The sequence below is a fragment of the Eublepharis macularius genome, chromosome 4 (assembly GCF_028583425.1).
Source record: "Eublepharis macularius isolate TG4126 chromosome 4, MPM_Emac_v1.0, whole genome shotgun sequence".
In the NCBI taxonomy this organism is placed as follows: domain Eukaryota; kingdom Metazoa; phylum Chordata; class Lepidosauria; order Squamata; family Eublepharidae; genus Eublepharis; species Eublepharis macularius.
Genome location: NC_072793.1, coordinates 108267085 through 108283482, shown reverse-complemented (window position 1 = coordinate 108283482; position 16398 = coordinate 108267085). Strand labels below are relative to the sequence as shown.

The 16398-nt window shown below is 41.8% G+C and overlaps 1 protein-coding gene across 4 annotated transcripts in view; it reads right to left on the bottom strand.

The window, feature by feature from the left end:
• Positions 1–16398, bottom strand: part of ATG7 (autophagy related 7) — a 149656-nt gene that overhangs the window by 98845 nt on the left and 34413 nt on the right. For 3 of the 4 annotated variants that reach the window (XM_054978494.1, XM_054978496.1, XM_054978497.1), the window contains 5 exons: positions 15819–16013; positions 14138–14341; positions 13835–13950; positions 10816–10891; positions 2089–2169 (listed from right to left, as the gene is read on the bottom strand). In XM_054978494.1, the coding sequence (XP_054834469.1) occupies positions 2089–2169; positions 10816–10891; positions 13835–13950; positions 14138–14341; positions 15819–16013 (672 nt within the window). The remainder of the gene's footprint in view (positions 1–2088; positions 2170–10815; positions 10892–13834; positions 13951–14137; positions 14342–15818; positions 16014–16398) is intronic. The other variant, XM_054978495.1, reaches the window with a different exon arrangement.

Genomic DNA, 16398 nt, shown 5'->3' with positions numbered 1-16398 from the left:
GTCCTGTAATATATATTTACAGTGCAAATCTATGACAAATTACTCCAGTCTAAACCCATTAAGTTTAATGGACATAGACTGGAGTAATTTTTCACAGGACTGCATTGTTAGTGTATGAAAGTTATATATTGCACAGAAAGTGAGAGAAAATATGCCTGCAATGAATCCCTGACATCATTGAAGTAATAGGACTTACATGCAAGCCAAATTATGAGTCAGACCTACTTGGCATTCACTGCAAGATCTCTGTCAAGATGACTGCTTGAATGGACTGATACACCTGAGGAAAGACTGAAGAAGAGCCTAAGAACTCAGAAAGTTTTGTGAAATGGTGTGTGTATATAGGGAAATGAACTCTGAGCCACTAAATGCTGTGTTTGCCTGTAAGTTTTTCAGGTAACAAAAATCCCAGCACTGTAACCTAAGTTACCCATGGAAAATCTTTTATTAGACAGAGCAGGAGGAAAAAAAGGCTATGATTTGTCCTAAACATTAACATTCTAGTGAGAATGCAAATAATTTCCTGAGAATAGCTGTACATATATTCAGGCTAAAATAGCTGCATTGGGGGGGGGGGAGTGTTAGTTATTTTCAGTACTAAGATACTAATTTTTTTCCTCAAGGTTTGACAATGGCCGAAACAAGGAAGAGGAGAAAGAATAGGCTTGTGCAGATGAGAGAGAGAGTGGTAGGCCAAAGGAAAGAAGAATGGGAGCCATAAGGAAGGGCTAGAAAAAACATAAAAACCATTCCCCAACAAATGTTTATGGGCTTCCTTATTTTGAAAAAGTTAAATGTGTGGTGCCCGCTGCCCAGTACACAGGTACAGCGACTAAGCTGGATGTCAGTTTTGCTGATTAATTGGTACAACAGAGTCATAAAAGACAGACAGCTGTAATAGGAAGGGGGGGGGAAGGAGAAGTTAAAACAGCAAAAAGGAAGGCGCTTGAGATGGATTAGTACAAGGAGCCAGGAAGAATGGAAGGCAAAGCCAAGGCTGAGGGATACCAGTTGTCTCAGACTGATAAGCCAGACAGGAAAAGACCAGGAAAAACTAGAAGACAGCTTCTCTCCAAATCCCATTTAAATTTAGACTGCTTCTCCTCCAGTCTATTCAAAACTTCAGCCCTGATTTCCCAAGACCTTACCTGAATGGCAAGATTTAAGTCCAGTGACACCTTAGAGACCATCAAGATTTTCAGAGTGTAAGCTTTCGAGAGAGCTCCCTTCTTCAGACTCTCGAAAACTTACACTCTGAAAATCTGGTTGGTCTCTAAGGTGCCACTGGACTCAAATCCTGCTGTTCTAGTGCAGCAGATCAAAACAGAAGTTTCAATGTCTGTCAGAGTGAAAGCCCAATGAATTTTAAAAAATATATTTGACCTACCCTTATATAACACAAAATGAAGACAAATCAGCTAGAAGATATTCTTACCCTTAGTTTGGACCTAAGCAAGTCCATGACTGGCACACAAGTAGTAAATTCCAGATCCCTTCTATTCCAATACTGCCTTAGAGGCATGACAGCTATGGCAATACATGGATTCCTTCTGCTTCTCCAACATTATCAGAAACTCAAGCTCATGTGGGAGGAGCCCTCAGTATAGCTCAGGATAGGGTAAGGCAATGGAGGTCAGTCACCTGTTGCCACTGAGCAACTGATTATACTTCTAAAAGGAGATCTGCACCATATTTTGGAAACCTTGGTTAACAAATGTACCTAATAATCTTAAAAATATTAAGCACTGAAGACTCAAAAGAGAAAGTTATCTCAATTCAACTCAAATATACAAAGGAGGATCTTATACTACTGAACACAGTGTACTGTACGTAACTGTTTTGCATTTTTTAGCTTGCTAGTTGAATCTCTCTCAAAAAAAGCAATCTTAGACAACTTATGTAGCCAATATGAAAAGACAGAAAATTATTTATTTATTATATAAGCCAAAGAGTTTATTCTGTAATACTCCATAGTGAGTATGCACATCAATTCTTGCAATAAACCAAGCTTCAGACTTGAATGTAATTCAGAATACGGGAGAATTCTTATTCTGCCTAGCCAAAGGAGCTACCATAAATCTCACTTACTTTGGAGGAACAGGCAGTACACTTGTCAAAAGCCAGACTGACAGGAAGAACATTATCAAACCTGGATAAAAAACCTCGAATCTGAAAAGAAAAGAGATGAACACCACCATCACATGAGTAATAATAGTGTTACCGAAGTTATACAAGCATCATTTTTCTAAAGAAAGCCCAGCCAACATGTATGATTCCGGACAGCAAAAATTCATCAATGCTAGTATGTCTTTCTAGGGGATCTGATTGGGCTTGTGACATGTTCAGGTTACACAGGCAGTATTATCAACATGCAGCATTATTTCACTCAAGACAGAACCACTGCCCCACCTAGAGTTTAAACTCCCTAACTGCAACAAGTGACAACTCAGTTAAGAAAGGGGGTGGGGGGCATAAGCATAACAAGCAAAACACCAGGGGAAAACACAAATATATTGCCTGGGTTCTTGTTGTACACCAATTGTCAAGATAAAAGTGTGCATACTGCTTCTGTTCTGGCTGTTTGAAGCTAAATTTCTGCATATCATATTACAGAAGCGTTTCTGATACTAGAGTATTTCTAGTCCATCAGCACTTTGGGAGATACAAAACAGGTAATGTGATACTATGGGCCGGTAAAAGGGATCAACTTTCTTAGTTTGTCTTTCATTCCCAGTGTTCAAAATAGTAATACCATTCAAGCAAGTGCTTTGCAGCTAACATATGTGCATTTTTAAATCTAATGCTCTTTCTTTTACAAAATAAGTTTGTACAAAACCATTAGTCCACTATGCAATGTATTACAAGGCCTCACATAATGGCTGTTTTTATTTGTATTAGTTCCTCACCTACTAATTCAAATGTGAACACAATGTGCACATATCTTATCTTTGTGGCTTTATTCCAGCACTAATAGCTAAAGTATCAAAACAAATCAATATATTTCCATGTAACCATACCACATCATTATTTTCCAAACTGTTCAATACCATTTACTATATGCTAGTTTCTACATGTCCAATATTATTGCTAATTGATATCCCAGGTAGTCTTTCATTTCAGAATTTCTGAAATTGAGACAATAGCTTGAATCCAATGGAGAATTTCCATGGGAGGGAAAAGGAGGCAATTTGTGCTGATGTACAGTTCACCTTTCTTGCTGAGACTTGGCGGAATGCAATCAATAGAATGAGAATTTGATAGCCAATATCAGACAAGGTTGCTTCCTGCCTGCCCAACTTCCATAGAAACCCTAGAGCTGATGTTCTTCCTCCACCTTCTCTCTAATGCCATTCAATGCCAGATAAGCAAGACTCAAATCTGTCTGCCTGATCGCATTGTTGCAGGAGGGAATGGACCAGACTTGCATAACCAAGACATAGTGGGAAGAAAATGACATGGCTTCCTTGTCCCAGCTAACTCTACCTGGTTATGCAGTTCTCCTCCAACCCTGCACAGCTGGTGAAGGAAAAGGTGTTTCTATTGTACTCCATGAATCTTTCAGCTTCCACAGACTCCCAATACAAAACAAATTATAGAAGGCTCCTTACATTGGGAACAAAGGATAGATTGGGCATTCTGCTAGTCTACTGGCAACCTAGCTCCTCAGTAAGCACCCTCTCTGAGCTGGCAGATGTGCTCTTGGACACCTAGACTGATAGTTCTGGGTGCATTCAACATCCATGCTGAATGACAGGCCCCACACATGAAAATGGCCACACTGTGGACTTAATGTTTTACTCTGAGCCTTTGAAGGAAGGTCTTTTTTTGGATTTGGTGATTCACCTGAACCATGGGCCTACCATTACCTGGTGAAGTCAAGGGTGAATATGGCCCTGATATCACACAAAATGGGGGGCCCCACTAAAATGGTCCATCCACAAAGACTCATGGATTCTTCTGGATTCCTAAATGCTCTGGAGGATTTTAAAATTCCAAATGAGGCAGTGATGGAAGCATGGAATCTAAAGCTCCTTGAAGCTATTGACAAGATTGCTCCTCGCTGACACCTCCCTCCCTTGCAACCAGCCCCAGAGCTGGGTGACTGAAAGAGAACTGGAAGACATCTGGAAAGATGCTGACAGAAAACTCATGCTGAAGCTCATACTGCATGCTACAGAGCCCAATGGATGACTTATGAAGTAGCAGTGACAGCTGCAAAGAAATGTTACTTTTCTGCAATCACTGTAACAGCTAAATCATGCCCATCCCAACTGTTTAAGGCATCTCGACATCTTTTAACCCCTAAATCTGAATATTTACTGGTTCAAGATCAAACAATTAGCTGTGACACCTATCTGGGGGCTATCTGGGAGGCTGAAGGGTTATTTTTCAAGCAAATTTCACCAAATTTGCAGGGAACCCACTACTGACCGTCCTCTAAAGACCTCCCAAGTTTCAGGAAGATTGGACCCCAACGTCCAATTCTATGGGCCCCTGAAGAACGTGTTTCCCAGCCACTCTCCACTGTTTCCTATGAGGGAAACATTTTCCAAACAGGTTATCACGGCAGCTTCTAAAAATTTCTGTAATAAAAATTAAATAATTGAACATACCAATCACTTCATAACCCAAGATTTAAAGTTACCTATGAAATAAGACACTGCTTATTGTTTTATCCATGAAAGGGGAACTTCATTTTAACTCTTTTTCCTCTATCAATGAGTATAAATAATGCAAGAGTGTATTAGTAAGAACGTTGGATTTACTTTGGAATAAATCAGTATACACCTGGCACTGCTAGACAGTACAATCTAGACTGCAATGGGTGATGCTAAAGAAGTATGTAGGAGTATGACACTTCCTCAAGCTCTTTGGCAGCTGAACATTGGCAATAATTTATATTAGTTTTCCATATTCCTCCCCCCGCCCCTAAAAATAGTCATGGAATAGCTAAGTTACACTTGAAGCTAAACTTATATGATGAAATGTAGAGTGGATTGGTTCATAACATTTTTTTCCAGGTTGTGGATAATTCATTTGGAGAAGTCTCAAGACTAATCCTACATTATGAAACAAGGATTTGCTGTGCTAGGGGGGAAAAGCCTGTCAAATATCTCTACATAAAATTAAAATTCAAGGTAGTGGATTCTATAAATTTCCTGGGAAAACTGGCTAACTAGGAGATGAATTAACAGCCAATCCTGAGAATATCTGGAGCAATTTACATGCAAGAGGTAACTGAAGGAAAGTATCTTGCCAATCCATTTTAAGAACACAAGAACAGTTCCATTTTAAGTTTCAGCATCACAGGAAATAAGTATGACCATATCTGAACATTATAGCAAATCTGTTTGTTTATAAAATGGTTTACCATACATAATCTCCCTCCCACCTCTCCTCCTTTTTCACAGACTACCTGGTTTGGAAAAAACGGAATCTAGGCAAACTAAGCTTTGTTTCCTCAACACAAACTAGGATTCTCAACTTGGATTAAACTGTGTTTCAGAATTCCAGTTTGAGCAAACTCAAACTCCAATTTGCTCAAGAGCCTGCATTCACACATCACATCAAATTAGATGTTGACTAAAGGCTTCCTAAACTAGGAACTGGGAAGACTCAGGCAGCTTGAAGGTACAGCAAAAAAGCGTTATTTCTGCCCATCAAGACCCACCAAGGGTTTGTCATGACAACTATCTGCAACCTAAGACTTATGAGCAAGCCTTAGGTTCAAGCATGTCCTCCTCCCCACCGTTTTGTCCAAACCTCCTGTCATGATCTGGCTGTGCCAGGAAGGCCTAGCAAGTTCTCAGAAGCCTGTTAGCAGTAGGAGTAGGCCTGCCTACAATTCCCAGGAGCCCCTGGGCTGTTTTGGCGCCCTTTTTGGCCAATTAGAACACAGGGGGCTAGTGCTATATAAGTCTGGGAGGAAAAAAGCCTGTGTTCTTTCTACCAGGGAGCAGGATAGAGGAGGTTTCTGCTAGGGAGAGAGGTCCTCATCCAGGTAGGGTGAGAAGACAGGCCTGGCAGACAGAGGGACAGTGAGTTCAGATGCGCTAGGGCCTTTTGTTTATTTTGCTTTCACTCATCTATTGTTGCTTGTTAATGCACCTTGCTTGATTGCTTGCTTGATAGTAACTGACCTCCTTGTAAATAAACTCTTTTGTTTGTTGTTACTCTGCTGGGTCCTCACGCCTGTTTATTGGCCAAGCTACAGAGGTCAGAAGGGTTGGGAGGGTAACTCTGGGCCTTCCCAAGGGACCCTAAATCCCAGAGTGGTGGCAGCGTACAGTGGCTCACCCTACCTGAGGCATGACATCTCCTCAAAACCATTTGCAAACCTATCATGCTACCTATATCTCAACATACCATAGTTTGCCATTTTGCCCAAATCAGCAAACCAAAGCTTGCAGTTCTACTCCATCAAACCATGATCTGATCATATTTTGCAATTCTGGTTCTCAGGAAAACTGCAAACTATGGTTTGCCAGTCTGGGTAAAGTGGTAAACCGTGGTTTGCTGACAACTAAGAAGTGAAGGAGGAAACTAATCTGATTCTGTCTCTGACATCTGAGCCATCCCTATGTGACATCAAGGTCTCCTGTCACATGAGTCAAGTTAGCATAATTCAAGTACAACTATAATAGAAGGAAACTTAGTACTAACTTTCTACATGATGCCTAAACTCATTGCCTCTTTGTATAGGAGCAGAGGGCTGTCCCTGCCAGGATTCCTCAAAAGAACAGCCCTGATTCCCAGTAGTTATTAAGGGTGTGCAGTTCAGTTCAGAATGTGGATTAAAATAACAAATTTTGGCTGATTTGGTAAAATCTGGGAATTCTGAATCAAAAATCTGGTATCCTGAATTTTTACCTAATTTTCAAAAAAAAAGGGGGGGGGGAATTTGGTCGTTTTCTATGGGGAAATCACTCTGGGAACTATCCGGTGGGCTGGAGGGGTCATTTTTCAAACTTTACCAAATTTGGTGGGAACCTACTCCTGACTGTTCTCTAAAGACTCCCCAGGTTTCATGAAGATTGGATCCCAGGGGAAATTTTATGGGCCCCCCGAAAAAAGTGCCTCCACCCACTCTCCATTATTCCCTATGGGGAAAAAATGTCTGGGGGCTGGGAGTGGCATTTTTCATAAAAACCCCGGCAAATTTCCAAGGTACCTACCTCCTGACTGTTCTCTAAAGAACCCCCAAGTTTTAGGAATGTTGGACCCTGGGAGCCAATTCTATGAGCCCCTGAACAAGGTGTCCCAAGCCACTCCATTGTTCCCTATAGGGAAAAAAGTCAAAGCTGACTCCCATTGCAGAAACACACCGGAGCAAGGCTGCCATGGCCAAGGCACACTCCCAAATGCAAGCTGAACTCATCCCAGAGAAAGCCCAATAAAACCAAACTGAAGCACACGAATGGAATTCCCCTCAGAACCAAAGTGAAGGAAGGGGACCAGCACCACATCAGAAAATCTCTTCCATTCCACCCAAACCAAACTGAAGCAAGCGACACTGGTGCAGCTTAGCCCAAGAGAACCAATGTCATTCACAGCAGCCAGACGCTGGGTTCAGCTGGTGGGGAAACACCACAGAACAATACCAAGCAGTACCCAACCACAAGTACAAGGCACTTCCTTGCTTCAGTTTGCTTCTGTTGGGCTAAGTTGCAACAGAGAGCCAAGCTACAAGTGACGCCTTACACAGGTTGGACACTTGTCAGCTTACCTCAAGTTTTGATGGGAAATGTAGGCGTCCTGGCCTTACAGCTTGGCTCTCCATTACAGCTGCAAGACCAGGATGCCTACATTTCCCATCAAAACTTGAGGGAAGCTGACAAGTGTCCAACCTGTGTCAGGCGTCACTTGTAGCTTGGCTCAGAGTCCTTTGTTTCAATTTGGTTTGGATGTGTAAGGAATACATTCAGTCAAGCCCTGTGCTCCTGTCAAAATTCACTGAACTTTGGTTCAGGCTGAAAGTTGTTGCAGTCCTGGTTCCAGCCTAGTTAGAAAAAAATGTGCTGGCTTGTTCATTCTGAACACCTGCAGGCCACTGCCAGTTCCCTGTAGGTTTGACCTTGGGATACTGGCTCTCACAGCTCCTCTCTTCACTCCTCAATTTCACATGGTTAGTAACACCAATTAAGCAAACTAGCCCTGACTGGTTCTTCGTTGATAGGGTAATGTTAGCAGGTCTGAAAAGATGGCTGCCTAGCACACACTTGATTCTTCTCTAACATCATTCCTTTACCACGTGAAAGATAAGACTGTTTCATGCCTCCAATCATCAATATGCCTCATGCTGTATGGCGTGAAAATAGACTCCTTTACTAAACCTAATAGTGAGAACCTACCAGCTAAGAAGCTACAGGTAGCAAGCTTTAAGTGTTTTTAGACAGATCGCTTTTAGCTAGCAATAGAAAGATTTATTTGTTTTCCTATCTATTGCCTGAATTAGAGTGTTTTATGCTCAGCAACACTCTCTGTAACTTTGTATTCAATAAACTAAAAGATATTTTATTTAAGCCAGTGTCTGGCGTCACTAGGTGCACATGGGTACAACCTTAGGGAACCCGAAGAGTGGGAAGCCTCACAAATTAAATGAGCAGGCACCTTTCTGCTGCCTTAGGGGCCTGTGGTGGCTGCATTCAGTGCCCAGGAATAGGAGTTTGGGGGTGCATGGTTCCTACTGGGTGGAATGGGTGTGATTCTCTGATGTGATGTTGGTCCCCTTGCTTATCTTTGGTTCTGGGGGGATTTATTCCTGTGCTTCAGTTTGCTTCAGCTGAACTAAGTTGCAACAGTTGCGAGGTCATTAGAGGATTGTCAGGAGTAGGTCCTCTGAAAATTTGGTTGTGTTTGCAGCAAAAATGCTACCCCCAGTCCCCCGGACAGATCTCAGATATTTTTTCCCATATGGAACAATGGAGGCACCTTCTTTGGAGGCCCATAAAATTGGCTCCCAGTCCAATTTTCATGAAACTTGGGGGGTCTTTAGGACAGTCATGAGTAGATTCCCTCCAAATCTGGTGAAGTTTGGTTGCAAAATGATCCCTCCAGCCCACCAGATATCTCCCAGAGTGATTTTCCAATAGAAAACAGTGGCTGAATGTTTCAGAAATATCTGAGCCAAATTAGAGAATCAAATTGGAACTTGATGAATTCCAATTTTTTTCTCAGATTCAGTAAAAGAATTCAGATTTACTGATTTTGGGGGGGAGCGGTCCACCCCCCTAGTAGTGACAAGCACAAAATTGCAAAGCTGTAAAGTGAGCCCCCACTTTCTACAGTAGCCTCTCTGATTATCCCACAGCTAGAGATCAAGAGGCAAGCCTCCAGGCCTCAGGGCACTAAACAAACTGAAGTCAACTCTGTGATGTAGGCACTCAGCAGGTTGAGTCCAGAAACAAATAGCATATGGCAAACAGGCCAAGGAACTGAATTCAGATTGAAGCAGCACTCAAATGACTCCACACAGTTAATAGATTTTATTTTAAAAAGTGCAAAAAGCCCAATTGTCAAAGTGTTTAAAAGAGTGCAGCAGGAGAAGCAAATTAACAAAGACTATTTAGTTAAGCTAGCATACATAAGAATTCCCTAAACTTTTTCCAGATATTATCTTCAAGTAAATAGCAGAATTCAGCAAAACTTCAAGATGACAAGTCCAAAGGGCAAAACCAAAGGGAGACCAGCTATGGGAACTCCCACCCCTGCACTGCACAGTGCGGTCTTTCAGATAGAAGCTGTTTCTTCAAACAAAAGTAGTCCAAGGCAAAAGGGTCAAAAGGGATCCCAAAGGGAAGGAACCCAAAGAGGAATGGAGACTAGAGTAGAAAGACACCTTTTAAAGGCACACTGCCCACAATAAGCCAAGACAAATTAGCTGATCAGAGGAGTGGATCTGTGAGGACAGTACTACAGTTAACAGGGCTCACAAATGCAAAGAACTCATTTCTCTGCTACCAGGAGACTTTCTGCTAATTAACTGGAATGCCACAGCTGGACTCCCCAAGGTTCAGACCCTGACAACTTCACACCTCCAGAGACAAGCTGTGTTTTATCAGTCTGAGAGCCAAAACACACGTTAAGAAATACCTAGGTTCAGCACGTGTTCTCTTACCTCAAGGTTTGCCGGGATCTGTAGGCGTCCTGGAAGCTTAAAGTTTAGCATTTACAGAGCAGCAGAAAGGGGAAGGGAAATACAGGCGCCTGTATTTTAAGCTTTAAGCTTCCAGGACGCCTTTAAGCTTCCAGGACGCCTACAGATCCTTTAAGCTTCCAGGACTTTAAGCTTCCAGGACGCCTACAGATCCTTTACGCTTCCAGGACTTTAAGCTTCCAGGACGCCTACAGATCTTTAAGCTTCCAGGACGCCTACAGATCCCGGCAAACCTTGAGGTAAGAGAACACGTGCTGAACCTAGGTATTTCTTAACGTGTGTTTTGGCTCTGAGAGCCAACTGTAATATCCAGCCTCAGTCTTCAAAAAAAACCCTGTCTCTCTCTAGTATCAAAGAGAGGGCCTTAAAAAGTAAAAGCCATAAACTTAAGCGTATCTAGCCAAGCCAAATGGCCTAATTAAAAAATGATTTATCTGAACAAGAAACAAAGTGAGTTTCTTGACACACGTGCCACGGGATTTTGATTCACTGTACCCTAACTTGGGGGGGGGGCACAGAAGAACTAGCTAAAATGTATATAAAAAATTAAATAGTTCTGCATAAGGATTTTTAAGAACACTGAAATACAATCAACTTATTTACATCCACTTTGGTTCTTACACAACAGTGCAGCAACACTTCATTCTTGTTCTACTAACCTGGTGAGGCACAAGCCCAAGAGAGGTAGGAGGTTCATTCATTCTGTCATCACTACTGCTAGCAACAGCATAGCCCCTTTAAAAAAAGGATAAAGATAACTACCCTGAAGAATTTGAAGTTAATTCCTGGGTTGTTGTTTTTTTTAAAGTCAGAATGACCCTCTCCCTCAAGGGAAACTTATTACAGGCCTGCCTCCATCTCTTTGCAGAAGAACTGAAATAAAATTGTGTTGATACTCCTCTAAAGGAAAAGAAACAATTCCTTGCCTTACATTTAATAGCACTATCCTGAAAGAGTACGGCAGTTAAGCCCTAAGCCAGCAGCAACTGGCAACCCGCTCATAGGCATGCAGTGATTAGGACTGTTTCATCTATGACTCTGTAGTCCATTGGTGAAGCTTGCAGAGGGACAGGAGACTTGCTGGGACAAGAGAACTGACAACTCCATTCATCTGACTTATTTTCACTGGTCCTGATGCTACTGAGTAAATTTGCAGAGTACTATAAAGATGTATCTGTCTGATTAGGATTTGGCGGATTAGGCCTTGTTCCTGCTCCCTAATCATTCCCAATTTCAGCTTTCTTCAGCATGCACTGAGAGGATGAATGCACTGGTATGCCCTTGTGAGGGGAAGGATCCCCAAGTTCTACATCAATGCACCAGGGGGTTAGTCAACTGCAGTCTACTAGACAAAATTATGGGTGTGTGGGGCTGTCCAAAGAATCTCATCCCATGTGATTCTGTTGTCAGAACACAATCTCAAGTGTTACCGGAGATCTGTATCAGCTCTGCACAGCACTCGTTTCATCTGGGATTTGAACTTGTCTGGGGCTTTGGTGGCTATCCCTATGCTTTCTACTGTACCATGCCTTTCTCTGTGGTCTTCCCAGTTCTGATCTGCATGGCTGGTAATGATGGCAAAATGTTTGGGGGATGCTGAATGCTCAAGGCTGTAATGTGCTCCAGCGCACCCACATTGTGTGAGTGGTTGGAGAAACGCTCCTGAGAAAGAGGTATGGGGTTGAGCCCAGTTGCTCCCTACTGTTTTGCTGCTTATCATCTGTTGCAGGACAGAAAGTGTCCTGTATTCCCTTTAGTGGGAACCATGCCTGTCCCTCCTGTCTGCCACACAGATGCCTTTCCCTAATGAGCTATTGGGGGATGACAACTGCTTTTTGGTAAAAGTGCTGCCTTAGAGCCTGCATTTGCCTTGCCCAACCAAAGGCTGATGCTCCCTTGCCCAGGACCCAAACCCCTACATATTAGAGATCATAAGTGTTTTATTAGAGTTTTCTCTGCTGAATGAGTTATGGAAGCATGACACTGCGGGAGCTGGAGTAGTATGTTTCCTTCCTTGAGGTGCCTTTGGCAAAAGGGAACTTCACAGCAGGCAAGGACTCAGTCCTATCTCTGCAGAGTTCGCTCCAAGGATCCTGCCAGTCACACCACAGTGCCCCTTCCAAGAAAGGCAGCTGTCTTTCTTTTGCTCACTTCCTTCAATGTATTCCACACACGGGCAGTGGATGCCTGACATATGAGGGCCCTTGACTAAATTGGCCTACATTGGTCGGCTGTCTCCTCCTGCCTAGCTGTTCCATAATTAGTGGGTTGCCATGGACTCTGTTACAATCATTACACTTTACGTGCCTTGGCAAGGGGTATTTTTTTCACTTATATCTTCCCTGCAAAGGAAACAAGCAGTCTTGCACATAGGTGGCACATATAACAACAACAGCACTTCTATACTGCTCTTCTAGACAGATTAGTGTCTCATCCAGAGCGGTGAACAAGTTAGTGTTATTATTATCCCCACAATAAAGCTGGAGATCTGGGGCTACAAGGAGTAGCTTAACCAAGGCTACCTACTAAGCTCAAGGCAGTACTGGGATTCGAACCAGCAGAGTGCTGATTTGCAGCAAAACCACTTAACCACTGTGCTATAGCAGCAAGTACAGTAGCACGCACAGGTACACTGTGCTGCATAAAACAGGTAGTCTCAATTTTGTCATGTTAAAAATGATTACTAGCACAAAAATACTTTAAATTTTAATAATATTAAGTGCACTTACATACCACCCTTATAGACAGATAAGTGCCCCACTCAGAGCAGTGAACAAGTCAGTGCTGTTATTATCTCCACAAAACAGCTGGGGCTGAGAGGAGCGGCATATCCAAGTCCATTTGTTAAGCTCATGGTGGTTATAGGAGTTGAACCAGCAGAGTACTGATTCAGAACCCAACCACTTAAAGCACCATACTGCAGCAGCAACTTAATTCTGGAGCCCTTTCTTTTATCTTAACAGTACTGCTTAGCATTTATATAATGCTTTCATATTCAAAGCATTTTACACTCATTAAATCCAGAACACTCCTGTACAGTCTGTCAGTATGATTAGCCTCACGTTACAGATGGCAAACAGACCAAAAGAGTGACTTCCTTAAGAATGTGACAGCAGTAATCTCCTGGATCTCTGCTGAGCTAATATGTTAAAGCAGCTCCTTATATCAATATTGTGGTTATTGCCTCAACATTTAAGTAGGAAAAAGCAATTTCTCCATCCAAAGATACTCAGCCAGAATACACTTATATGGTACACTTAATATTATAATATGTGAAACCAAGGATTTCCAGAATTGCTCTCATGTAATGCTGCATTTTTCAGACTAACAGTGAAATCCTATACAGAGTTACTCCAGTCTAAGCCTATTGAAATCAATGGGCTTAGACAGGAATAGCTCTGCTTAGGATTTCATTGTAAATGATACCATATTATTTGTCTTACCGAAGTCAAAATCAAATAATAAATATTGTTCTGTAACACCAGAATTGCTAGATTTCTGTTCAGTCAAATATACATGCAGTTATATGTGGTGGTTATATACAAATAGTTAAGTCAATACTTCTTCATTTAAATAGTCTTCTTCCCCTTTAGCATCTTGTTTAGCAAAGTTGAGTGGGGAGAGTGACGTCATAAAAAATCCAGAAAAGTTATTCCCTTTCCCACCACAATGACTTACCCTTCTGGATGTTGTAAAATTGATACCATTAACTCTACTGCAAGGGCTCCTGCAATCATGGCTAATCCTGGTCGACTGACTGTGCATTGCTGATCTAATGTCCGATCTCTGGTGGACTATAAAGAAATGTAGTTTTCATAGTATTATACTTCCATTCTGCACCACTGCACAAATTGTTTAAAAGTCTTTTAAAAAAATAAATCAGAGTAGATTAAATTGAGATGCTTCACAAGAAAACTGTGTTAAAAATAAAGACCCTTAAAAACAACCCAAAGAAAAACAGTTTATATGAAGTTTACTTACATCTCCTGGTGCTACAACATCATTGCAAAAATAGCAGCCAAGTTTATAGCCAGGAATATTTGAAAACAGTGATGATCCTAAAAGATCGGCTGATCCAGCAGGGTTATTGCAGGGAGAATCGCCCACCTCTTGATGCTTCGGTCTCTTTAGCCCATGCCTCATCACCACAAAGGTGTCAAATCCCAGTGCAGCATTGATGACCAACTTTATAAAAATATTTGAAAGAAAATAAAGTGAGATTCAAGTCACGTTCAGAAAAAGTAAAACTATTTATAAACACTAGATTGGGTCCAAAGATGCCATTGTGCCTGAAGAATGAGATTTCTGTTGGCAGAAGGGGCATTTTTGCCAATTCCCTCCTCACTGCAAACTGCCAGTGTTTTCCTTGACCTCCTCCATGACACTAAAATGTCAGGGGCAGGCTGTGACACAAGGTGGGAAGGAGGAAGGTACTATTCCCATTGACTCCACTTGCAGTGATTTGGTGCCAATCCAATTTTTTTCAAATGTTAACTTTTGGCTCAAACTTTCATTAACAGAGTTGCTAATGCCTCAGCTTAAATATTAGTTTGTGAACAGAGCTTAGATATCCATCACATACACATGTTGAGCAATCTTTCCTGAATCTTCTGGTATCAATAATCCTTCAGACAAAAAAAGTTGCCCATAATTCTTCCATTCTTAGTGAATTAAATAGCTTATTCAAGAGATTGTCTATAGTCCCTCCGCAAAAGTGCATGCACCAATGCAACCGTTCCAACAATCAGTCTTTTTTCCATTGCCATTTAAAAGGCAGTCTGGGGACTGCTGCCACATAAAAACAAGCAAGTAGGAGGCACAGCAGGTATATTTCTGGATACCATACGAAGTTGCCAGTATCCTTACGCTTAACAGGCTGCACACACACACACCCCCGGACCACATACATTTAACATAATCTAATTTATTTCATATATCGCCAGGCAAGAGCACAGAGGTATGTTCCTGGAGATCTGGCTCAGATGTGGCATCCTCCCAGTGTCCTTCCTCCCCTCAGGCACAGAAATCCAATTTGTCACTTCTTCTTTAGTGCTAGCCATAGCCTGTCAATTCATCCAAACAGGCAAGCTATGGCTTGTACCAGCCCTGCAAATCAGATTACAAACTATGGTTCATTGGTTTCCAGTCAAAATTCTGATCTGCAAGGCAAACACAAACTATAGTCTGCTGAATCTAACTATAAACTATGTTTTTGGCACAAAGCATGATCTAACTAATCAGATCGTGGCAATGAAGGAGAAATAGAGGACGGATCATGTAAGCAAGTCCAGAGCTCCTTTGAGGTTCATTCATACAGCACCAAACACAAGCTCAGTATTACACCTGATGGAAGCTTCTGTTCATGAAAAGTCAAGCCAGAAATGCTTTTCAAAATAGTTTCTAAACATCAATGAGGCTGAACTGACAGCTGCTTCTTTCAGATATTGCTAACATAATTGCATAATGTAAGTTTTATATTTATCAAAATTTTAATAGCTATTTCCATCAACAGGCAGCTAAAAATATGTGCAAATATGTGTCTGACTCATGGTTTAATCAGCCATTGTAAATATCTATCAAATGCTTTCAAGCAGCTTTAGCAAACTGTGGTGTGTTGCTTATGGTATGCCTCTGGAGAACTAATGAAATCCATGCACAGTACCTTCCTCTTGCTAGCTGCAATTACAGCTGGAAGCCATCTGCTTTCACGAGTATCCATTAGCAAAAATATGATATCATGCATTTCAATGAGATTTTCCAGTTGTGCCACATCCTTGCGAGCCTGCTCCATGGTGACTTCAGAAAAATTCACAGGGTGACCTGGCATTGGGATACTCATGTTGAAACCTTCAGCATTCTAAAATGGAAGACAACAGAAAAGAGGCTCTAAAACAAAGTAATATATTTTTATTTTTATATGTAATTCTGAAGTGGGCCTGATACCTGCTGATACTTAAATACAGTAACTGGGACCACTTCAGAACAAATCAGATGTTTCTACAAACTTGGGGGATACTCACTTCCATCCTCCATCATCATTGGCAGAAGTGGAACCAGGGAGGGCTCAAAGAAGGCTGTTATGGTGGATGGGCCTCCCCCTATTCCACAAACCCCAATTTTAAAAAATCAGTAACCATCACTTTCACTGCTTGGTCAGTTCCTGCAGGGGGCAGGAAGTTGCAACAGGCAACATGGTACTGAGAACTTGGTACTGTAAGGAGGCTGGTGGGACCTGGTTCAGC